This window comes from Aquarana catesbeiana, linkage group LG04 (genome assembly GCF_042186555.1).
Source record: "Aquarana catesbeiana isolate 2022-GZ linkage group LG04, ASM4218655v1, whole genome shotgun sequence".
NCBI lineage: Eukaryota > Metazoa > Chordata > Amphibia > Anura > Ranidae > Aquarana > Aquarana catesbeiana.
Genome location: NC_133327.1, coordinates 574755155 through 574781161, shown reverse-complemented (window position 1 = coordinate 574781161; position 26007 = coordinate 574755155). Strand labels below are relative to the sequence as shown.

Here is a 26007-nt window from a genome sequence, read left to right as displayed (position 1 = left end):
CCAGTCCGTATTAGAGACTTTAAGATTTCCCTATTTGCGGACGATGTCCTCCTCACTCTCACGCAACCCTACGTCTCTCTTCCGAATTTACATGCAGAGCTAGACAGGTATAGTGCCCTCTCAGGTTATAGAATCAATAATTCAAAAACAGAAGCCCTCCCCCTTAATATGCCTCACCAAAAACTATCGGTCCTCTCGCAAACATTTAACTACACACGGAAGACTTCTTCCTTAAAATACCTTGGGGTCCACCTCACGCCACTCTCTATAAAGCTAACTTCCCCTAACTATACACCTCCATCAGAGTCTTTTCGGCTAAATGGAGGTCTCTAAAGTTGTCTCTTTTTGGCCGCCTTGCGACCTTAAAGATGACAATTCTACCTAAACTTCTATATCTTTTTGAGACGCTACCCATCCCCATCCCATCCTCGCACCTCAAGAGGCTTAAGGGCGACCTGATAAATTTTTTCTGGAACTATAAGAGACATCGGATCACTAGATCGGTCCTATACGCTCCTCACTACCAAGGCAGCCTAGCATTCCCTAACATGGCTAAGTATTATCTAGCCGCCCAGTTACTCCCTATAGCCTCTTGGTGCACTCTCCACGCCTATAATCGATGGACACAACTTGAGAAACTATGGCTAGCTCCGGTCCACCCGAATTCCCATGGCCCTTCTGCGTATGCTGTGGCGACGTGCCAAATCGACATATTCTCTCACCACCACCTCTTCCCCAGTCACCTCATTCCTATTCAAACCCAATATTTCAGACAGCCTGACCTCACAGATGTCCCACTTCTGGATGGATAAGGATCTATTCCGCTACGGTCAGTTGATAGATCCTACAACCAGATCGCTAAGATCTTTCAAAGATCTGCACGATGCCTTTAATATTCCCAGACAGGCTTTCTTTAGCTACTTGCAAATCCGTCATTATGCACAATCTTTAGTAATGAATCTTCAATTCTCCCCACTAACTGAATTCGAAAAACTATGTCTAGAGGGCTCGTCACCTAAAGGTATGATCTTGCGCACTTATCAGCTCCTGACCATGGATTTATCGCCAGCCGGACCACAACATGCCTATATGGGTAAGTGGAAGCGGGCCCTGGGTCTAGTCATACCTCTGCACGCATGTCATCTCATATGGTCGCAGGCCTCAAAGAGCTTCATTTGTACGCTCTATAAAGAGAATCAATATATGTTTCTATTTCATTGGTATCAGACCCCTGACCTGCTCCAGTCCATATACCCCTCGGCCGATTCCCGATGTTGGCGATGTGGTAAGGATAGGGGGATGCTATTTCATATCTACTGGACTTGCCTTCTGCTCATCCCTTATTGGCAAATGGTGCACTCCCTGCTTCAATCCATCTTTGACACTGAAGTGCTCTTTGATCCGAGGATCTTCCTTTTGGGCCTTCCACCGACCTCCTTCTCTAAAACGTCAAAAAACTTTTGGCACATGTGCTAATTGCAGCGCGGTGTTTGGTGGCCCTAAAGTGGAAAAAGAGGGAACCCCCCTCACTATCTGAGCTGCACTCCAGGATCAGAGATGTCAAAAGAATGGAGTATCTGACGGCCTCTCTAAACGACACCCTTTATAAACATAGTCGAGTATGGGAGAATTGGGTCATGTTGGAGAATCCTGCAACCTAATGCTCTGTAATTCTCAATCAACTTTGACTGGTCCCCCCAGGTGACGCTGGGCTCTGGGGACGGGCGGTTGTCCTCTCTTCTTCTCTCTCCCTCACTACTTTCCTACTTTTCTTAACCTTTTCATTATATCTTCCATCTCCCCCATTTGTTTTTACGCCTTTATACAGGGTAGAAATTGATGTACTATCTGAGAAATACGATGATTCTGTATGCAACCAATGGGTGTAAGTTGTACACGTTTTCATTGAACTATGCCATTGGCCAACTGTCTGTTGACTACTTATCAGAAGTGCCTATTCTGCTACAAAATGTATTTTCCTGTAACCTTTGTTGAAAATACCTTCTCTCTTGAAAAATCAATAAAAAATGTCAGTTATGAAAGAGAAATTATTAAATATTTGAACTTTCTTTACCGGAGAAACAAAATTACTTCAGTAAAATAGAGCAATATCTTAATTATATTCTGTTAAAGGATTCTATCGCCCTAAAGCAGTAACACCTACAATCATAGCAATGGGAAAACATTTCCCCATTCTCTCTCTTTATATCAGTACTTACGTAGCCCAGCCATCCTAGCTCGTCTTCCCAGACGAGCTATGTTTGCGCCAGACATAGCGTCATCTGATTAATGCCCTCCTTGCCCGGTCCCTGAGTTTTGGTGGGCGGACGTCTCTTGGCAGGTTTGCTGTTGTGCCATGTTCTTTCCATTTGGTTATGATAGATTTGATGGTGCTCCTAGGGATTATCAAAGATTTGGATTTTTTTTTAAAACCTAACCCTGACTTGTACTTCTCAACAACATTGTCCCTTACTTGTTTGGAAAGTTCCTTGGTCTTCTTGGCAGTGTTTGGTTAGTGGTGCCTCTTGCTTAGGTGTTGCAGCCTCTGGGGCCTTTCAAAAATGTGTATATGTAATAACAGATCATGTGACACTTAGATTGCACACAGATGGACATCATTTAACTAATTATGTGACTTCTGAAGGTAATTGGTTGCACCAGAGCTTTTTATAGGCTTCATAACAAAGGGGTTGAATACATACACACATGCCAATTATCGTTTTTTTTTTTTTTTTAAATAGTTTTATGTATATATTTTTCTAATTTTACTTCACCAACTTAGACTATTGGGTTCTGATCCGTCACATATAATTCAGATTAAAAAAACATTGAACTAAAGGCTGTAATGCAACAAAATAGGTAAAAAGCCAAGGGGTGAATACTTTTGCAAGGCACTGTAGTTAGTCAAGTTGAAAACATACACAAATAGAAAACCTCCATATATACTATCCTATACCCAGTTGATCCAGAGAAAGGCAAAAAAACAAAAACAATAACGCATAGTCCAATTTGCTCCAGTGGGAAAAAACTCCTTCTGGATTCCCCTGGAGACAGTCAGATATTCTCTGGATTAATTACCCCTGGCATTATTACCTCTAAAAATGAGTATACACAGGATAGGGGCGTGACTTTCGCTGATACGACCGGATGTGAGCAGCGGAAGCTTTGAGTTCAGCCTGAGTCTCCGACAGCATCCTGAATAGTATCCACAACCGAGACCCACTACCCGGAAAAACAAACAAGTCCGGCGGTGAGATGAGCAGCAAACAGTCGGCAGCAGACCACCTTAAGGAGTATGCAAGGACTGATAAATCAGATGGCGTGCGGAGCCCTCCGCAGACAAGGAGCGGCAGACCATCAGCCCTGGATGCCCAGAAAGCTAGCACGCCCCAGTCCCAGTCTGAGAAGCTGGAGAAATCATCTTAGCTGACACTGGAGCAGATGATCGGACAACTAATGGTGGCCATCCAATGCAAGCAGCGCGGAACTGACAGGCAAAATGGATGAGATAAAAATGGATATAGGACTGATCAGGCAAGATATGCAAAGTATTAGAGACAGGATGGTCGAAGTTGAAAATAGGATATCTCAACTGGAAGATACAGTATTGCATATACCCAAAAAGATAACAACAGTAGAAAAGCAGATTGGTACATGGCAGCAAAAAACAGACGATTTTGAGAATCGAATGCGCCGCAATAATAAAAGAATAATAGGTCTTCCGGAAAAAGTGGAGGGGTTTAACCCGGGGGACTTTATTGAGAAATGGCTGAGAAATACATTCCCAGATATGGAGGTATCAACAGCATTCGCGGTGGAACGGGCGCACAGGGTCCCCGCAGTAGCACCAAAGCCTGGGTTTCCCCCTAGACCATTGCTGACGCGACTTTTGAATTGCAGAGATACAATTCTGCGGAAAGCAAGATAAAAGGGAGAGATTTACTATGAGAATAGTAAATTGTCAATATTTCCAGACTTCTCTCTAGAGCTACAAAAGCAGCGGGCAACCTTTTATGAGGTTAAAAAGAAATTGAGAGAAGTAAGAATAGAGTATTCCATGGCATACCCAGCCCAGGTGAGAGTGGATGAAGAAGGAAAGACTATGTTTTTCAATACACCGGAGCATGCTAGAGGGTGGATTCGGACAGTTAAACCTGTATCTAAATAATAGGGAATGGAAAGTTTGGCTAATAGTGGGGGGGGGGGGGTGTGAATTGGAGATATGTTTTTTTTTTTCTTTGGAAGTAGGCTTTCCCCTATATCCCCTGCCGGAGGTTTAATGCAGATTAAACAGATTGAACCCCCTCTCTACACAGTTGGGGAGTGTGTGTGCCCCTGATGGGGAATGGATAAGGGGGATGTTTGATATTAGTGTTTTGAGTGGTAAAATGTGGGGGTTTTTTTCTTTCTTTTGTTTTGAAACATGAATCACAATCAAGAGGGGGAGATATTGGAGGTTGACATGACAAACAAGGGAAGTATTCAGGGAGGTTATTAATTAAGTAAGTTAGGAACACGATATATAGGATAGAATTAAGGCAGGGGGGAGGGGTGGGAGTAACAGAGAGAATAATAGAAGAGGGAGTGGGAGTAAAGGTATAATGGGAAATAGGAACACAAATGGGGAGGATGATATATATATATATACACAAATTTAATTCAAGCACAGGAACACAGTTGGGGGGGGGGGTAGAAGGGTGGGAAAGGGAGAAGGGAGGGGGGAAAAATATTATTATATACATTTTTTTTTTGTTCTTCCTTCTCTTTTCTCTCCCCGCCTCTCCTATTAGTGGGGTGGGGTTTATTATTTTTTACCCCTCTTTTCTTTTCTTTTTTTTTGGATGGGGGGGGGGGGTTGAGGAGTAGACAGGCTGAAACAAGCTGAATTACCTATATAAGAGCGGATGCGATATGTTAGTAATGCCCTAAAATTAAGGATGTGTAAGAAGTATGAATGGATGAATGGAGGGAAAATGAGAGTATGGTTACTAAGGAAAAAGAGGAGAAATATAAATCAGGCTGCCTGGTGAAAGAATGGTTAAGAATGGGTAAATATGGCTAGCAATTGCACTTTTTTGTCGTGGAATGTGAGGGGTATGGGCACGCAATTAAAAAGGGCACAGGTATTTACAGAAATTAGAAAAATACAGGCTAAAATAATCTGTATTCAAGAAACACATATGGTTAAGGAGAGACTCAATTACTTGAAAAAAACATGGATACAATGGTCTTATCATTCATGTCATACAACCTTTTCAAGGGGGGTCTCTCTTTTGGTGTATCGGACGGTGGCGTGGGAGTGCATCAGGGTAAGGAAGGAAACAGATGGGTGCTATGTTTTTGTCTTTGCCCTGGTACACTCACTGCCAGTTGTCATTATGGGGATATATAATCCCCCTCCAGCCACATTGGGAGTATTGAATGAAGCAATGTTATTTATGTCAGACTACCCAGATGCACATATTATATGTATGGGAGATTTCAATATGTGGTTGGACCCAAAGATGGATACATTTGGGAAAAAAAGTCATAAGAGAGGAGAAGGGTCTAAAATACTGGAAAATATTTTGAAGGAGGTAGGATGGTTTGATCTATGGAGGATCAGAAACCCAGGGGTCAGAGCCTACTCGTGGCATGTACCAGGTAGAGGGAGCATGTCTAGGATAGACCTGGCACTGGGGAATGAGAAAATACTCCCAATGGTGCATTCGGTTACATATATGCTTAAGGGGGTGTCTGACCACTCTGGGCTGACCTTTGAGTTGAAGATAGGTCCCAGAGGAAGGCGGCCGGGATATAAAATACAGCCCTATTGGTTAGCCCAGATTGGGTCAAATGATCGTATACCGGAGCAAATGGTAATGTTTTTGGAGGCTCATGGTGACAGTATAATGGAGGGTACAACATGGGACACCCTCAAGGCGTATTTAAGAGGGATAGCAAGATCCACAATATCATATATTAAACGCTCTAATAGACAGGAAGAAGAGGAAATGGAAGATTTATGTAAGCAGGCCGAAGCAGAGTTTATTAAGAACCCCTCAATTACAAATCAGATAAAATGGGCAGGATCGGCGCGTCAATATAAGAATCAATTAATGATCAAAAATAAACATAAGAGGTTCCAGTTAAAGCAAAAAAATTTTGAGCAAGGATATCAAGCCAATAAGATTAAGTAAATTATTTGATAAAACAACAAGTATCTACATTAGCCATAGCAGAGAAATGAAATGAGAAAGGGGAGATGGTAATACAGTGGAGGATATTGTGGAAACTTTCTATAGATAGTATGATAAAATGTATACATCAACACTGACATGTACAAAGAGGAGATAGAGAAATATCTAGAGGATTTAGAGTTTTTGAACTTAACAGAAGAACAAAAAGGGGAATTGGAGAAAGCTATTGGAGTAGAGAAGGTAAAAGAAGCGATTAAGTCTATGGGAAAGGGTAAGTTGCCGGGACCAGATGGCATTCCGTTGGAAATGTACCAGCGGTATGTGGAAATTATAGCTACGATACTGAGACCAATATCGTTGTTAAATATCGATTATAAAATATTGGCAAAGATATTAGCAAAAATGCTTAATGGAGTAATTTTATCCATTGTATCAGAAGATCAAACAGGATTTATGCCAGGGAAGTCCACCACAATTTTATTAGGAGAACTCAGTTTATGGTTCAGCTGAGGGAGTACTTCCCGGCATCGTTGGATACGGCCAAGGCATTTGACTCCATAGAATGGGAGTTCCTGCATGCAGTGTTGAAGAAAAGTGGATTTGGGAAAGGATTTAGAAAATGGGTGAGAATACTGTACAAGCAGCCATGCTCTAATTTATTAATAAATGGTGTATTGTCTCCTACAGTAAAACTGCATAGGGGAACAAGACAGGGGTGCTCGTTGTCCCCCCAATTGTTCTCACTAGCAATAGAAGCATTGGCTAATAGATTTAGACAATCCAAAATATACAAAGGGATAAGGGTGGGGGAAAGGACTGAACATATAGGATTATATGCAGACGACATCATACTATACATGGAAGATGTGCATACTTCATTAGGGGAGGCAATGAAAATAATAGAAGCATACGGGATACTATCTGGGCTTAAAATAAACTGGCAGAAATCCGCATTGATGTTATTGGGGCCAGGAAAGGAGAGGAAACCTCAGACCTCATTAAAAATAGTGGAAACATTCGAATATTTAGGAATAAATATTACATTGGAACCAGAAGAAGCTCTTAAAGCAAATATAGACCCCTTGGTAGATTATGTGAAGAATAAATTGGGAATATGGAAAAGCTACCGTTATCAATGGCAGGGAGAATACAGTTGATTAAATCAATTATACTACTGAAGTGTCGATATGTGATGGTGCATTTGGCGGTAAAAATACCAAAATATATATTTAAAAAAGTAAACTCCCAGCTAACTAGGTTTATCTGGGCATATGGGCGATGTAAATTAAAACTCTCTACGCTACAAAGACTTAATACTGCAGCAGGGTTGGCAATACCAGATTTATATTTATACTATCTGGCGGGGCAATTAAAACATCTAAGAACCTGGGTAATGCAGGAACAAGAAACGAGGGTGGAGAAATATTTGCTAAATAAAATGCAGGTAGGAGATCTACTGGTAGGATTAGAAACAACAGAATTAAGAAAGCTCGGAGTAAAAATTCCCCTTCTAAAACTGGCCAGGTCAGTTTGGAAGGAGGCAAAAAAACTGACGGGATTCAAAGATACCCCACCAGAAACGGTCCTATGGAATAAACCAACGTTTGAAAAACTAGAAATGTTTGAAGACAGTCATTTTTGGAAACAGAAAAAAGTAATAACTATTGGTCAGAGGTATAATAATAATGTAATAGTGTCTTATGAGAACTTGTGTAAACAATATAACCTCCAGAGCAAACAGTTTTATAAGTATCTACAGTTTAGACACTTACTACAGGTACAGTTTGGAAGAAAGGAATTAAAAATTTCTAAATATCCCCTTATAGGTATTTTAAGATCTCAGGGAACAAAGGGACTGATATCCAAGTTGTATTCACACCTGTTACAGAGTAAAATAAGTGGGGACCCGGTGGGTGTGAGGGAAAGATGGCAGGCCGTCATCCCTGGAATGCGTGATCAAGACGGATGAAATCTGTTCCTCACACTTGAAAGTATCCCCAGCAATGAATAACAGGATAATTCAATTAAATATAATACACCAGACATACTTTATATATTATAGAGAAAGCAGTAGTACAGCAGCTACAACACCACCTGGATTCACACCAACTCCTGGACCCTCTGCAATCAGGCTTTCGCCCAGGTCATGGCACAGAAACAGCACTTCTGAAGATATGGGACGATGCCCTTGAAGCAGCAGACGACGGAGAACCGAGTCTCCTGGTACTGTTAGACCTCAGCGCAGCATTCGATACAGTGGACCACAATACTTTACTTGTCCGCCTCGCTGAAGTTGCAGGAGCTACAGATTCTGCTCTAAAATGGTTTACATCCTTTTTAGAGAATCGCTCCCAGACAGTGAAACTAGGAACATTCACCTCGGAAACCCGGGCAGTCTCCTGTGGAGTCCCTCAAGGCTCACCCTTGTCACCAATACTATTCAACATCTACATCCGCCCACTTCTCAATATCATCAGGAAAACCGATCTCGGCTTCCACTCATACGCTGACGACACCCAACTCTACCTTCGCATCAACGGACAAAAAGATCTTCATCAGCAATTACAGAAATGTCTCACTTTAATAGATGACTGGATGACAAGTAGCTCCCTCAAACTCAACGGTTCAAAAACAGAACTTCTTCTCCTACAAGCTAACAAAAATTCCACAACAAAGACTCCGTGGACACCACCCACCATCCTCGGACAGACCATCTCTCCAAGCACCAAAGCCAAGAGCCTCGGAGTCATTTTTGACTCAGGAATGACAATGGATGCACAAATAGGATCAGTGGTGAGCGGATCCCACCATCTCCTCCGCCAGCTACGCAGACTAATCCCCTTCATCACAGAAGAGGACAAAGCGGCAGTTGTGGGAACAATCATCAATTCCCGACTCGACTACGCAAATTCGCTCTACGTAGGACTACCCCAATATCAGCTTGCGCGCTTACAACTCATCCAAAACACGGCGGCAAGACTGTTAACAGGAAAAAACCCTGGGAATCCATCTCCTCATCCCTAAAGAGCCTACACTGGCTAACCGTGAAGAATCGGATCACTTTCGAGACCCTCTGCCTCACCCACAAATGTATACAAGGAAATGCTCCGCAATATCTCCGGGAGAAAATAAAACACTACACACCGAATCGCAGTCTTCAATCAGCCAACCAAAACCTCCTTATCATTCCCAAATACCGCTACAAAGCAAAGGGAGAACGAAGATTCGCAGTCCAAGGACCCCGACTATGGAATGCTCTTCCTACCAACATCCGCATGGAAGAAAACCACCAGGCCTTCAGGTAAAAACTAAAGACCTTCCTCTTCTAACAAGCTGACAACAGAGAATGTACCTCAGCGCCTTGAGGCGATTCAGTTCGCATTTGCTGCGCTTTACAAATCATTCATTCATTCATTCATTCACTTGGCACCGAATAGACTGTACAGGATGGGGAGGATGCAGGCGCTAAACTGCACAAGATGTGGGGAGGGGGGGCGGACTTCCTCCATTTGATGTGGCAGTGTGGAAGTATAGGGAGGTACTGGCAACAGGTAGTCAAGAAATTAGGAAAAGTCATAAATAAATCTATTATGGCCACTGTGGAATTATGTGTGCTGGGGGTAGTTAACCACTTCAATACCAGGCACTTAGACACCTTCCCGCCCAGGCCAATTTTCAGCTTTCAGCGCTGTCGCAATTTGAATGACAATTGCGTGGTCATGCTACACTGTACCCAAACAAATTTTTTATCATTTTGTTCCCACAAATAGAGCTTTCTTTTGGTGGTATTTGATCACCTCTGGCACTGATGAGGTGGCACTGACGGGCACTGATGATGGGCACTGATAGGCAGCACTGATGGGCACTGATAGGTGGCACTGATGGGCACTGATAGGTGGCACTGGTATGCGGCACTGATGGGCACTCATAGGTGGCACCAATGGGCACTCATAGGCGGCACTGATGGGCACTCATAGGCGGCACTGATGGGCACTCGTAGGTGGCATTGATTGGTACATATGGGTGACACTGATGGGTACTTATGGGTGGCACTGATGTGTGGCACTGATGGGCACTGATAGGTGGGCACAGATGGACACTGATGGGCACAGATGGGCACTGACAGGTGGCACCGATGGGCAATGACAGGTGGCACCGATGGTCAAAGACAGGTGGCACTCATAAAACATATTGGGGGCATTGCTGGAACATAATGGTGCCAATCAGTGCCCATTTGTGGGCACTGATTGGCACAGAGTGGGCGCATTGGGCACATGTGGATGCCCATGGGGTACATACCTGGCCATCAACATGTTGCCCCTTCCCTGGTGGTCCTAGTGGCGATCCCTGGTGGTCCAGTGTGGTGATCTGAGGGGGGGCTGCGCTGATAAACAATCAGCGCAGACCCCCCCCCTGTCAGGAGAACCGCCGATCGGCTCTCCTTTACTCGCGTCTGTCAGACGCGAGTGAGGAAAAGCTGATCAACGGCTCTTCCCATTGACAGCGTGATCAGCCGTGATTGAACACGGCTGATCACGTGGTAAAGAGCCTCCGCCGGAGGCTCTTTACCAAGATCGGTATAGCGGTGTGTCAGGCTGACACACCGCTCCACCGATCGCCGTGATGTGCGCCCCCGGGGTGCGCAGCGGCATGTTATCCTGCTGGACATCATATGACGCCCAGTCAGGATAACGGAACCACTTCCCGGACGTCAATCCGCTATAGGGAGGGCGGGAAGTGGTTAAAGAAAGAGGGTGTGGATATACTAGGATATTTTTGCAAGAAGTATTATTTCTGGCATGAAAGCAAATAGTGGAAAAATGGATCCAGCAAAATCCACCTACAATAAATCAATGGGTGAAAGCAGTAAACCAAGTTGTACCACATGAGAGAATAATGTATGAGCAAAGAGGAAATGTGCAGAAATATGAAAAGATTTGGGCAAAGTGGAATAGATCACACTTAACGACGGATGCAGGAAGACCTGAAAATATAGTATAAAGTGAATAGGAGGGAGAAGGAATTAGTAACCAAAGGATGGATGAGAGGGAAGGAATGAGTTGTAAGAATGAATGGGTATGAAAATAGATATACATGTTAATATTTTGGAAGGATGAAAAAATAATGTAAATCTTGTCAAATAACCTGTAAGTGGAACTTTTGTGATAAAGAGTTTATAATAAAAAAAAAAATGAGTATACAATTATATTGTGTGCATTTAGGAATGCAGCCGGCTCTTTTTTAGAACAATCTACTAAGCTAGTCAGAAATAGTTCTTGAGAGAGTCCATTCCACATTTTCACAGCTCTACCCGTTTACAGCATGTACTGTGAAGAAGCCTTTCCGTATGTGAAGGTTAAATCTCTTTTCTTCCAGATGTAAAGAGTGCCCCCTTGTCCTCCTGTAATGACCTGAAAATTAATAACTCTACACCAAGTTCACCATATGAACCACTTATGTATTTATACATGGTGATCATATCCCCTGTAAGGATCCTTTCACACAGGCTTGTCCTTATACGGATTCCGCTTGCTCAACGGGGGTTTGAACCATTGATCCCCGCTGTGCAGGCAGATGACAGGTTCATCTCCACTCACTGTGCCTGTCCATTTTCATCCGATCCCATCCTCCAGACGCTTTGGAAACTGCAGCTTGGCATTGCATGCTATTATAAAGTCTATGATCTACCAAAACACCAAGATCCTTCTCCACCATTGACTCCCTCAGCTGTTTTCCTCCTAGTATATACAGTGCATCCGGAAAGTATTCACAGCGCTTCGCTATTTTCACATTTTGGTATGTTACAGCTTTATTCCAAAATGGATTCAATGCATTATTTTCCTAAAAATTCTACAAACGATACCCCATAATAACAACGTAAAAGAAGTTTGCTTGAGGATTGTATTGAGGCACAGATCTGGGGAAGGGTACAGAAAAATTTCTGCAGGATTGAAGTTCCCAATGAGCACAGTGATCCCCATCATCCTTAAATGAAAGAAGTTTGGTACCACCAGGACTCTTCCCAAAGCGGGTTGTCTGGCCAAACGGAGCGATCGAGGGAGAAGGGCCTTAGTGAAAGAGGTGATCAAGAACCTGATGGTTATTCTGAAAGAGCTCCAGCATTTCTCTGTGGAGAGAAGTGAAACTTCCAGAAAAAACAACCATCTCTGCAGCACTCCACCAATCAGGCCTCTATGGTAGAGTGGCCAGACAGAAGCCACTCCTCAGTGAGAGGCACACAACAGCCCACCTGGGGTTTGCCAAAAGACACCTGAAGGACTCTCAGACCATGAGAAACAAAATTCTCTGGTCTGATGAAACAAAGGTTGAAATCTTTGGCCTAAATAGCAAGCATCATGTCTGGAGGAAACCAGGCACCGCTCATCACCTGACCAATACCATCCCTACAATGAAGCATGGTGGTGGCAGCATCATGCTGTGGAGATGTTTTTCAGTAGCAGGAAATGGGAGACTAGTCAGGATTGAGGGAAATATGAATGCAGCATTGTACAGAGACATCCTTGATGAAAATATGCTCCAGAGCGCTCTGGACCTCATACTGGGGCAAAGGTTCATTTTCCAACAGGACAGCGACCCTAAGCACACAGCCAAGATAACAAAAGAGTGGCTACGGGACAACTCTGTGAGCGTTCTTGAGTGGCCCAGCCAGAGCCTAGACTTGAACCCGATTGAACATCTCTGGAGAGATCTGAAAATGGCTGTGCACCGACGCTCCCCATCCAACCTGGTGGAGCTTGAGAGGTCCCGCAAAGAAGAGTGGGTGAAACTGCCCTAAAATATGAGTGCCAGGTTTGTAGCATCTTACTCAAAAAGTCTTAAGGCTGTAATTGATGCCAAAGGTGCTTCAACAAAGTATCGAGCAAAGGCTGTGAATACTTATGTACATGGAATTTTTTTCGTTTTTTATTTTTCATAAATTTAAAAAGATTTCAAACAAATTTCTTTCACATTGTCATTATGGGGTATTGTTTGTAGAATTTTGAGGCAAATAATGAATGCAATCCATTTTGGAATAAGGCTGTACCATAACAAAATGTGGAAAAAGGGAAGCACTGTGAATACTTTCCGGATGAACTGTAGGTTCAAACCATCTATAGCCAGGGCTGCTGTTAGAAATCACAGGGCCCTTTACAGGCTACCTGACAGCCCCCCCCCCCACCCAAAGGTGACTGAGGACATAGATTTATCAGACACTTTCTCTACAGCCTCAGCTGCACAGATGAATGAATAGGAAGCGCTGTGACGCTTCCTGCACTTTCACAAACTGAAGGATAGTAAACACAGTCCATCTCAGATTGCATCATCCCAATATGCTCTGGCATGCCTCCCCAGCATTCCTGGCTGTGTCACTCACCAACACCTGGTGGATCTCTCCTGGAGACTTGCCCAGCAGTATTCCCCCGCTGTCCTCTCCTGCTCCTGTTCAGGACACCCCTTAGGTTGTGTGGGGTTCCTGCATAGCTCCGAGCCCCTGACCCAAGGCAGCCCCCCCCCCAGACTGGGGAGCTTCCTCAAAGGCCTTGACAGCCTCATACTCCACCTCCAGCTCTTCTACTCTAGCATCTACCTAAGGTAGAGGGTGTTACAAACTAATGAAGCCAGGGCCCAGTACATCAGAGCTGACTGTACTGCCTTATCAGCAGCCCTGTCTATAGCATATAGGTTGTACCCCAAAAAAAGTCAGCCCAGTGTTTTAGAAACCCAAATCCTTTCCTCTTACACCAGGTCTTTAGCCATGCATTAGGTTTTCTTACCTGTGTTGTGCATGTCACATGCAACATTCCAGAGAATATAACCTTGGAGGTCCTTTCCTTCAGCTTGCAGTCTAGTTCTTTAAATTGATTCTCAATGCATTATGTCATTGGTTCTAACATAGACCAATACAGCTGTTCATTCTAAGCCCCTCCCAGGGATTTATCAACCCGGTCCACTACATGCCGAACCCTGGCACCAGGGAAACCAGAAACCATTCAGTTGAGGCGGAGACAAATTATTCTATCAGCCCTTCTGATTATAGAATCCCCTACTACTACTACCAACTGTCTAGGCCTTACTGCATTACCTTCACCGCCCCTACTAGATGGGCTGCTCTCTCGCTGTTAGGGGTAGCAGTGCCATCCAGGACTGCCACCTCTGAGTTTGCCACCTTCACATCTTCATCCAACTGGAAAAATTTGTTTTGGTGCTCAAACAGTGGATCAGACTTCCCTTTTTTTGAGACCCTACCACTCCTCTTAGCTACATTAACCCATCTTCCTACCTGAACATCCTGACTTACCCCACCACCTTTCACATCACCCGCATTAACCACCTTCTCAGCAAGCAAAGCATTCCTTTTGAGGTTGTTTGTTCTACTCAGTGTTGCAGTTCGCTCTTCCAGGTCTCTAATGTGAACTTCCAGAATGACAACCTGCTCACATTGGCCACAGCAGTATTCATCCTGGGGCTATTGCTCCATTATTATATACATGAGACACACTGTACACTGAGCAAAACCTCAACCTCATTATCCCAGTTAAAATATTATTTCTTGCAGGAAATTTAAGATGTTACTTACAGGTTAGAAGACGCCCATTTTAACTCCTGTTTTTAACTCCTGGTTTTTAACTCGCCACATTAGTCAAAATCCAACTTTGTTTACAAATCCCACATGTAAGCCAGCATCAAATGTGGGCTGTGCAGAAAGTTATATACACCTGTGAACAATTAACTACTCCCCTCAATTATCAGACTGAAGAGGAAAAAAAGTGCTGTTAAAAAAGTGTCAGAAAAGAAGAGAGAAAAAAAAGGGAAAATTATATGTTGCAAGATCACCTGGAATCCCCCCCCCCCTCCTCCACCAACAGGTTTCCCTCTGCTTTGTAGTATAAAGCAGTTGCACTCCAAAATGCTTAATATCAAAATTTATTTTCCAGTCATGTGAACATGATGAAAGTTGAGGATACTCAAAACTGTGTCCGTGGTGTACATTTTATATATATAAAAATGCTGTAAATTAAGAATGTTTTTAGAAATAGAAATGTTAATAGTTTATTTTTATCAAATAACAAAATGGAAAGTAAATAAACAGAAGAAAATCCAAATCAAATCAATATTTGGTGTGACCACCCTTTGTCTTCAAAACAGCATAAATTCTTCTAGGAACACTTGCATATAGTTTTGGAAGCAGTCCGGCAAGTAGGTTGTTCCAAATATCTTGAAGAACCACAGATCTTTTGTGGATGTAGGCTGCCTCAGATCCTTCTGTCTATTCACGTAAACCCAGACACACTTAATGATGTTGAGCTCAGGGCTCTGTGAGGGCCAAGCCATTACTTCCAGGTCTCCTTGTTCTTCTTTATGCTTAAGAGAGTTCTTAATGATATTGGCTGTATGTTTAGGGTCATTGTTCTGCTGCAGAATACATTTGGGGCCAATGACACATCTGAAGGTATGATGGATATGTATCTGCCTGTATTTCTCAGCATTGAGGACACCATTGATCCTGACCAAATCTCCAACTCCATTTGCAGAAATGGAGCCCCCAACTTGCAAGGAACCTCCACCATGCTTCACTGTTGCCTGAAGACACTCGTTCTTGTATCGCTCTCCAGCCCTTCGGCAAAGAAACTGCCTCTTGCTACAGCCCAATATTTAAAATTTTGACTTACCAGTCCAGAGCGCCTGATGCCATTTCTCTGCACCCCAGTACCTATGTTTCCATGCATACTTGAGTACCTAGCATTGTTTCCATGTCGGAGGTATGGTTTTTTGGCTGCAATTCTTCCATGAAGACCACTTCCGGCCAGATGGGTGTACCTGGGTCCCATCTATTTCCAGCAGTTCTGTGCTGATGGTACTGCTGGACGTTTTCCAACGTCGAAGGGAAGTAAGCATGAATTGTCTTCATCTGCTGCGTTAAAGCGGAGTTCCAGCCTGTATTAAAAAAAATAAAAGTAAGCAGCTACAAATACTGTAGCTGCTGACTTTTAATATAAGGACACTTACCTGTCCAGGTATCCTGCGATGTTGGCACCCCTAGCCGATTTATATATCGGTTTTGGGTGCAGGCGCTGGCATCCTTACTAAGGGAAACAGGAAGTGAAGCCTTGTGGCTGTTTTCTATTGCGCAGGCTTCACAGCCTGTTTCCTACTGCACTTTCTGAATGGTCCCACTGTCTTCTCGGACCCATGTGTCTCCCAGAAGGCAGCAGGAGAAAAGAGGGGCTGGAAATTGCTGCATTGTTGTGCGGCGATCTTACCCGAAAGTGGGAATGGGTACCTGTTTTTTACAATGTTTCTTTGTGCTTCTTCAAAAGATCTTGAACAGCAGATCTTGAAACCCCAGTCTGTTTTGAAATCTTTGCCTGGGAGAGACCTTGCTCAGACAGTATAAGTATTTTGTGTCTTATTGTTGTGCTCAGTCTTGCCATGATGTATGACATGTGACATGAAGGTATCTTCTACAACCTCACCTTAGTAGCAGAGTTTAGCTGTTCCTCAGTTTTAAGCCTCCTACATGGCTGTTTCTGTTTCAGTTAATGATTTCTTGTTTTAACCTACATATGAAATTGATGATTATTAGCATCTGCTTGATATAACAGGTTAATCATAAACCTGACTCTAATCCTACAAAATGCCTGACTTTGTGCAACTGTACAAAGTATGCACGTGTAAGAATTGATGCTGGTTTGAAGCCAAAGGGTAGTCACACCAAAGATTGATGTGATTTAGATTTGTCTTCTGTTCACTCACTTTTCAAACTAATTGCTAAAAACAAACAATTAAAAAAAAAAAAAATTATATATATCTATATATGTATATATGTATATATATATATATATATATATATATATATATATATATATATACATATATATATACAGTATACAGCCATCAAAATTTCCACTCGCCTGCTCGCATTTGGAGTGGAAATTAGTGGAGGGAAAGTGTGGAGCAGGGGCGGACTGGGCTGACATTTTCCTGGCTGATCACTTCTGGCAGAAGCAGTACGGCCATCAGATCGGCCCGAAGGGGGGCTCCCTTCCCCCTGGGCCTCTCTGATGTCCTGTAAAAAAGCCTGCACCACTTCTGCCAGAAGCAATCAGCCAGGAAACTGTTAGGAGGATCTGGCGGCTGGATCACATCACAGAGTGGGGATCTCCTGCTGAAACACAGCTTGTACATGAATAGCCAGCCACTGTCAACAAAGTCCCACCTCCTGGACCGGCTACTATGATAGACAGCACACGGGTCCGATGCCAGTCCAGGAGGCAGGACTTTGTATGACAGTGGCCAGCTCTTCATATACAAGCTGTGTCTCAGCGGGAGATCCCCACTCTGTGTGATTTAACTGCTAGATTCTCCTGATTCCTCCCTGCTGCACTGATGGCCACTGATAGGCTGCACTGATGGGCACTAATAAGGGAGCACTGATGGGCATTAATAGGCTGCACTGATGGGCACTAATAGGCTGCACTAATGGGTACTGATGAGGCTGCACTGATGAGGTGGCAATGATGGTTACTGATAAACTGCAATGATAGGGACTTATGAGGCTGCACTGATAAGTCAGCACTGTTTTGCTGCACTGATGGGCACTGACAGGCTGCACTGTTGGGCACTGATAGGACTGTACTTATGGGCACTGATAAGGCTGCACTGATGGGCACTGATGAGGCTGAACTAATGGCTACTGATATGCTTTATGTTAATATTTTTAAAGTTGTTGTTAATAATTATTTTTGAAACTTAATTCTGCATAAAACATTTATCAGTGTCATTTCTTGAGATAATTTACAAGGGCGTGTTTAGGGGCGGACATGGGGGCGGGGCAGGGTACAGGACAACTGGTGAAGAGTAATTCTTAAGGCCTGGCTAGTGGCTCAGGACTTGAAATTTTGAGCCCTGCAGTATATATATATTTTGAAAGCTTTCATACTTTACAGGATTTCTTGACACCTGCCTAAAACTTTTGCACAGTACTGTATATAGCCACACAGTGTACCCTTTATTATACAATGCATTATAACCTTTAACAAATATTACATAAGCAATAAACAAAAATATTTATTTTTATGTCTTATGTATATATTTGACATTAAAGCTATGTTCACACTACTGCTTTTCAGAAATGTATGCTTTCCCAACACACACAGAAATGTACTGCCCTTTTAGCAGACTTACACCATCACCAAAGGTCAAGAAGATCTCCCAGTATGTACCCATTGTGGGATCAATCCTCAGTCATTCAGAATGGAAGCTATCTCTTGTGGGTAGAATGACACTTTAAATCTCTACATTGTTTCATGTTTATAGTGATGCGCCCAAGATCATCTCAGAGAAGATTACTCCCGAGACTCAAGCAAAAGGAATGGTGACAGAGCCCGAGGAACATCAAGACACTGCTGTGGAAAGGTGAACATCTCTGAGATACACACACACATATTATAAAGTCACACATTTGTAGTATAAAGTCCCAAAGATAGACACTGCACTCCAAAATACTGAATATCAAGAAAAAAATTTCCAGTCATGTGAACATGATAAAGGCAGGGGATGCTCAAAACTTTCTTCCTGGTGTACATGTTATATGCAGGGCTCGAGTCCTGCGGGAACGCGTGGGAACAATGCTCCTGCACTTTTTCCACAGCAGAAACATCGTTCCCGTTAGCAGCTGCTTCCTGCAGGACTGCGAGCAGGGCCGGACTGGCCTACCGGGATACTGGAAATTTCCTGCTAGGCCACCTGCCCTGGGGCCGCTTTGAGCTGCGGCTGCAGCGGGGCCAATCCCGGGTGCCGAAAACGTGCCTCAGGGTCCTCTTCTCCCTCCCTTCTCCTCTCCTGTCACGGAGCTTTGCTCTGAATTGTTCGGCAGTGCTGTATTAAAGTCCTGCCTCCTAGACCAGCGGCTCCTATGATAGATGTCACACTGATCCAATTTCCTGCCATTGGATCAGTCTGACATCTGTAGCACCATGGGGTTTAGTTAGGGAGCTCCTCACAAATTTATTTGCCTAGAGTAGTCATCTTGGTCGGTTGATAGAGATTTATTGATTACTCCCTAAGTTTGGCCTTGATGCACTTTTCTCTTCTACCACTAGAACTTGGTGGTACGAGATACGAGAAGGGCAACTCAAGGTCAGGTTATGGGTATATGGGGTATCTCAGTCAATGGGCAGGGGTTTTCTTGAATCCCTTGGCCTGCTGGGAGAACCTATATATTCGGGTGAGGTCAGGTGATCGCTGTTCTGTGCCACCTGCCACAAAGGGACCCACCACCTTTACTAGGGACCACATTGAGTAACTGAAGAAAGTACTGGAACCATATTCTCACCGAATGGGCACGGTGGAGAATCAGGAAACTTCAGGATCAAGTCAAGGACACAAACCGCGGAGGAGACGCTTGCAGGGCAGCCTTTTGAGTCAAGCCAAGGACCTCGCCGGTTAGCAGGGGTGAAGCTTGAGAAGTATCTGGAGTGCCAAGCTAGGGACCCAGCAGGGAAGCATGGGTGGCGCTTGAGGGAGATACCACCGCAAACCTTGGAGGAGCTCAAGGGATTCTGAGTCAGTGAATCAGTGGTTCTAGTGAGAGACCGGGAGCTCAGTGTTGAACTACAAGAGGCAGTTCTAGTGGAGCTGAAAGAACTGTTACGTTTGAGTTAGGAACTGTTAAAGGACTGTTGCCATAGGAGACAGCATTCCTGCATGTGCAGAAATGGCACCTTGCTGGGGCCTTTCCCTGCACGGCTGTCTTCCTATTGAAGTCTTATTCAATTAGATGTCTGACAACTTGCCCTATCCCTTCATGTGGAACAGAACTGCAAGAGTTAAGAACAGGTTAAAGAAGATTGCGCCTCCAGAGATACTGCAGACAAGACACCCTATTTAGCTATGATAGTTTGCTATTCCCCTTATATAGATATAACCCAGCTAAAACTTATACTTTGTCACAGTAATAAATATGTATATCTTGTGGTCCGCACACGCTTGTCTTATTTGATATTTGATTTGATAACAAAATATCCGGGTCACGGTATATTAGCGAGAGTCCAGGAAGTAATAAAGTAATTTAGTTCAAGTGTGCACACTTTTACATTGAAGGTTAATTTGGCCAGGGGGACAGAAACAAAAGTACCGAACGGTTCTGGTTTGGTCCAAAACAGGAGTCTGCCAATTGAATCTATAACTACTTAAAGGTGTCCTGGTCCTAACCCTCTTTCCCTCAAAAATACAGAAAGGACTGTCAAAAGAAATAAAACCTCTTTTACATCCAAGAAGCGTCTGGTGCCCAATGACTTTCACCATCTTTGCACCCACTATGCCTCACAACCCACTACATATTGAAGGATGTCAGCTATCTTTGGCCTTGGAGGTCCTCATTAGACTGGACAAGGCCGGAGACTTGGCTACACATCTATCATAGGACCTGCTGGTCTAATAGGTGGTACTTTATTACAGCAGGAGTCCCGGGCAATTCAGAACAAATCTCTGTGACACTGCAGGAGATCTCTGCTGTGTGTGATCCATGTGGGCACAGGTAGGCTGCATTGGTGGGCACAGGTAGGCTGCATTGGTGGGTACTGGTAGGCTGCATTGGTGGACACTGATGATAGGCTGTATTGGTGGGCACAGGTAGGCTGCATTGGGGGGCTCTGATAGGCTGCATTAGTGGGCACTGGTAGGCTGCATTGGTGGGCACTGATAGGCTGCATTGGTGGGCACTGATAGGCTGCATTGGCGGGCACAGGTAGGCTGCATTGGCGGGCACTGGTAGGCTGCATTGGTGAGCACAGGTAGGCTGCATTGGTGGGCACTGGTAGGCTGCATTGGTGGGCACAATTAGGCAGCATTGGTTGGAACAGGTAGGCTGCATTGGTGGGGACTGGTAGGCTGTATTGGTGGGCACTAGTAGGTGTCATTGATGGGCACTGATAGGTGGCATTGGTGAGCACTGATAGGTTGCATTGATGGGTACTGGTAGGCAGCATTGATGGGCACTGGTAGGCTGCACTGATGGGCACTGATGAGGCTGCATTTGATGGGCAATGATAAGCTTCACTTGATGGGCACTGGTAAGCGGCACTGATGGGCACCTGTAAGCAGCATTGATAGGCACTGGTAGGCTGCACTGGTGGGCTGCATTGATGGGCACTGGTAAGCTGCATTGATGGGCACTGGTAGGTGGCACTGATGGGCACTGGAAGGTTGCATTCATGGGCACTGCTAGGTGGCATTGATGGGCACTGGTTTGCTGCATTGGTGGGCACTGGTAGGCTGTATTGGTAGGCACTGGTAGGTTGCATTGATGGGCACTGGTAGGCGGCTTTGATGGGCACTGGTAAGCTGCACTGATGGGCACTGATAAGGCTGCATTTGGTGGGCACTGGTAGGCTGCATTGATGGGCAGTATGGGGCTGTATTTGATGGGGCATAATGGGGCTGTATTTGATGGGCACTGATAAGCTGCATTTCATGGGCACTGGTGAGGCTGCATTGATGCATTGATCTCTTGTATCATGTCTGCAGTCTCTGACCATCTCATGTATCATGTCCGCAGTCTCTGACCAACTCCTGTAGTATGTCTGCAGTCTCTGACCATCTCCTGTAGTATGTCTGCAGTCTCTGACCATCTCTTGTACCATGTCCGCTGATCAGGCTGCATTGCTGAGGACACTGATCAGGCTGCATTGATGGGACACTGATCAGGCTGCATTGCTGGGGACACTGGTAAAGCTGCAGTGCTGGGGACACTGATCAGGCTGCATTGCTGGGCACTGGTGAGGCTGCATTGCTGGGCACTGGTGAGGCTGCATTGATGGGCACTGGTAAGGCTGCATTTGATGGGCACTGGTAAAGCTGCATTTGATGGGCACTGAGGAGATAGCAGCCTGGGGCCTGGGCCCCACTTTGCACAATCAACACATGAGGCCTGAGGACATTGGACAAGGGGTTGTAAACCCTTGGTGTTTTTCCCCTTAATGCATTCTATGCATTAAGGTGAAAAACCTCCTTTAGTGTAGCAGCCTCCCAGTACCCCCGTTTTACTTACCTGAACCCTGTCTTTCCAGCACCGGGAACAAGCACACCTGCTCTCGCCGGTGTCTCAGATCCTGATTGGATAGATTGATAGCAGTGCAGCCATTGGCTCCCACTGCTGTCAATCAAATCCAATGACGCGGGAGCCGGGGGCGGGGCCGAGTCCTGCTGTCTGTGTCAATGGACGCAGCAGCAGGACTCGGAAGCACGCCCCCACGGGTGTCCCTAGGGAAGCGATTCCCCGGGGGGGGGCACTTGATTGCGGAGAGGAGCCAGAAGCACCACTAAGGGACCCCAGAAGAGGAGAATCGGGGCCACTCTGTGCAAAACCCTTGCACAGAGGAGGTAAGTATGACATGTTTGTTATTTTTAAAAAAAAACCTTTAGTGTCCATTTAACCTCCCTGGCGGTATGATTATTTCAGATTTTTTCGTCTCACAGCCGTACAATTATTTTGCATAGAAATTTGGCATTTTATATTGTAGGCCTGTAATTCTTAGCAATAACACACTTAAATCTGTCCACCAAGAGTCTAGTGGACCTCCCGGGAATGATGAAGTTTGAAACACAAAATCATAAATTATAATATAATAAATAAATATAAATAATTATAAAAAATAATAATATAATAATAATAAAATACATTTTCCAATGATTCACTATTGCTCAATTCTGCAAGTGTTCTAATTTACTATCGCTGTTTTCTTGCTGGTCTAAAAGCACTTTTGAAGAACACTTTTGAGGGACACTTTTTAGTTTCTATGGACAATCTCCAGTTTCCAGGCAGAAAGAACAGTATATATGATATAAAACTGCACGCAGGGCATTGGACAAAGCACTAGGGACAAAAGGGATGTGAAATGATTTCATACAGTAATGTAATCTGTAAGATTACAGTGTACTGTATGTGTTATGAATTTTCACTTTTTTTAATTTCCCGTAAGTAACCTGCACCAGGATCCTGAGATGTAATCCTGAGTGTGGCTCAGGGTTACCACTAATGGTGCTGAAATTTAACCCCGAGCCATACTCGGGAAAACCGCCAGGGAGGTTAACCACTTCAGCCCCGGAAGAGTTGGCTGCTCAATGACCAGAGCACTTTTTACAATTTTGGCACTGCGCTGCTTTAACTGGTAATTGCATGGTCATGCAATGCTGTACCCTAAGAAATTTGCGTCCTTTTTTTCCCACAAATAGAGCTTTCTTTTGATGGTATTTGATTGCCTCTGAGATTTTTATTTTTTGTGATATAAACGGAAAAAGACCGAAAATTTTGATATTTTGATATTTTCTACTTTTGTTTAAAAAAAAAATCCAATAAACTTAATTTTAGTCATACATTTTGGCCAAAATGTATTCAGCCACATGTCTTTGGTAAAAAAAAAAGTAAATAAGCATATATTTAAGTTTAAGTTATAGCGCCTACAAACTAGGGTACATTTTCTGGAATTTATGCAGCTTTTAGTTTATGACTGCCTATCTCATTTCTTGAGGTGCTAAAATGGCAGAGCAGTACAAACCCTTACATGTGTAAGCAGGGCCGATCCTAGGGTCACCGGCGCCTGGGTGCAGAAATATTTCTGGCGCCCCCACATGGGCGTGGTCATCTTACCAACTCCTCCCCTTTACAAACGATTCTATGGCAACGACTCAAATACAGAGCTGCTCCTCTAAGAAGTCTTCGTTACCTTGAAATCCTCCCATGATCTCTTAACAATAAAGAAAATACAGGAAGAGAGAACACTAATGAGACCTGGAGGGGAGTCTCTCTGATGCACACAGAGAGGGCTTCTGTTAGAAAGAGTCCCAAGACATAATACAGGATACGGTCAAAGACTGCAGACATGATACAAGAGATGGTCAGAGACTGCAGACATAGTACAGGAGATGATCAGAGACTGCAGACATAATACAGGAGATGATCAGAGACTGCAGACATAGTACAGGAGATGATCAGAGACTGCAGACATAGTACAGGAGATGATCAGAGACTGCAGACATGGTACAGGAGATGATCAGAGACTGCAGAAATAGTACAGGAGATGATCAGAGACTGCAGACATGGTACAGGAGATGATCAGAGACTGCAGACATGGTACAGGAGATGATCAGAAACTGCAGACATAATACAGGAGATGATCAGAGACTGCAGACATGGTACAGGAGATGATCAGAGACTGCAGACATGATACAGGAGATGATCAGAGACTGTAGACATGGTACAGGAGATGATCAGAGACTGCAGACATAGTACAGGAGATGGTCAGAGACTGCATACATAGTACAGGAGATGGTCAGAGACTGTAGACATGATACAAGAGACAGTCAGAGACTGCAGACATGGTACAGGAGATGATCAGAGACTGCAGACATGGTACAGGAGATGGTCAGAGACTGCAGACATGGTACAGGAGATGATCAGAGACTGCAGACATGATACAAGGGATGGTCAGAGACTGCAGACATAGTACAGGAGATGGTCAGAGACTGCAGACATAGTACAGGAGATGGTCAGAGACTGCAGACATAGTACAGGAGACAGTCAGAGACTGTAGACATGATACAAGAGACAGTCAGAGACTGCAGACATGGTACAGAAGCTGGTCAGAGATTGCAGACATGATACAAGAGATGGTCAGAGACTGCAGACATGATACAAGAGACAGTCAGAGACTGTAGACATGATACAAAAGACAGTCAGAGACTGCAGACATAGTACAGGAGATGGTCAGAGACTGCAGACATAATACAGGAGATTATCAGAGACTGCAGACATAATACAGGAGATGATCAGAGACTGCAGACATAATACAGGAGATGATCAGAGACTGCAGACATGATACAAGAGACAGTCAGAGACTGCAGACATAGTACAGGAGATGGTCAGAGACTGCAGACATAATACAGGAGATGATCAGAGACTGCAGACATAATACAGGAGATTATCAGAGCTCCAGACATAGTACAGGAGATGATCAGAGACTGCAGACATGGTACAGGAGATGATCAGAGACTGTAGACATGGTACAGGAGATGATCAGAGACTGCAGACATGGTACAGGAGATGATCAGAGACTGCAGACATGGTACAGGAGATGATCAGAGACTGCAGACATAGTACAGGAGATGGTCAGAGACTGTAGACATGATACAAGAGACAGTCAGAGACTGCAGACATAGTACAGGAGATGATCAGAGACTGTAGACATGATACAAGAGACAGTCAGAGACTGCAGACATAGTACAGGAGGTGGTCAGAGACTGCAGACATGGTGCAGGAGATGATCAGAGACTGCAGACATAGTACAGGAGATGGTCAGAGACTGTAGACATGATACAAGAGACAGTCAGAGACTGCAGACATAGTACAGGAGATGGTCAGAGACTGCAGACATGATACAAGAGATGGTCAGAGACTGCAGACATAATACAGGAGATGGTCAGAGACTACAGACAAGATAGAATAGATGGTCAGAGACTGTAAACATGGTACAGGAGATGATCAGAGACTGCAGACATGGTACAGGAGATGATCAGAGACTGTAGACATGGTACAGGAGATGATCAGAGACTGCAGACATAGTACAGGAGATGATCAGAGACTGCAGACATAGTACAGGAGATGATCAGAGACTGCAGACATAGTACAGGAGATGATCAGAGACTGCAGACATAATACAGGAGATGGTCAGAGACTACAGACATAGTACAGGAGATGGTCAGAGACTGCAGACATGATACAAGAGATGGTCAGAGACTGCAGACATAATACAGGAGATGGTCAGAGACT

At 44.2% G+C, this 26007-nt stretch overlaps 1 protein-coding gene across 3 annotated transcripts in view; it reads left to right on the top strand.

The window, feature by feature from the left end:
• LOC141140678 (uncharacterized) overlaps positions 1 to 26007 on the top strand; it is a 161013-nt gene that overhangs the window by 61753 nt on the left and 73253 nt on the right. For all 3 annotated transcript variants that reach the window (XM_073628091.1, XM_073628090.1, XM_073628089.1), the window contains one exon: positions 18498 to 18596. In XM_073628091.1, coding sequence (XP_073484192.1) covers positions 18498 to 18596 — 99 coding nt within the window. The remainder of the gene's footprint in view (positions 1 to 18497; positions 18597 to 26007) is intronic.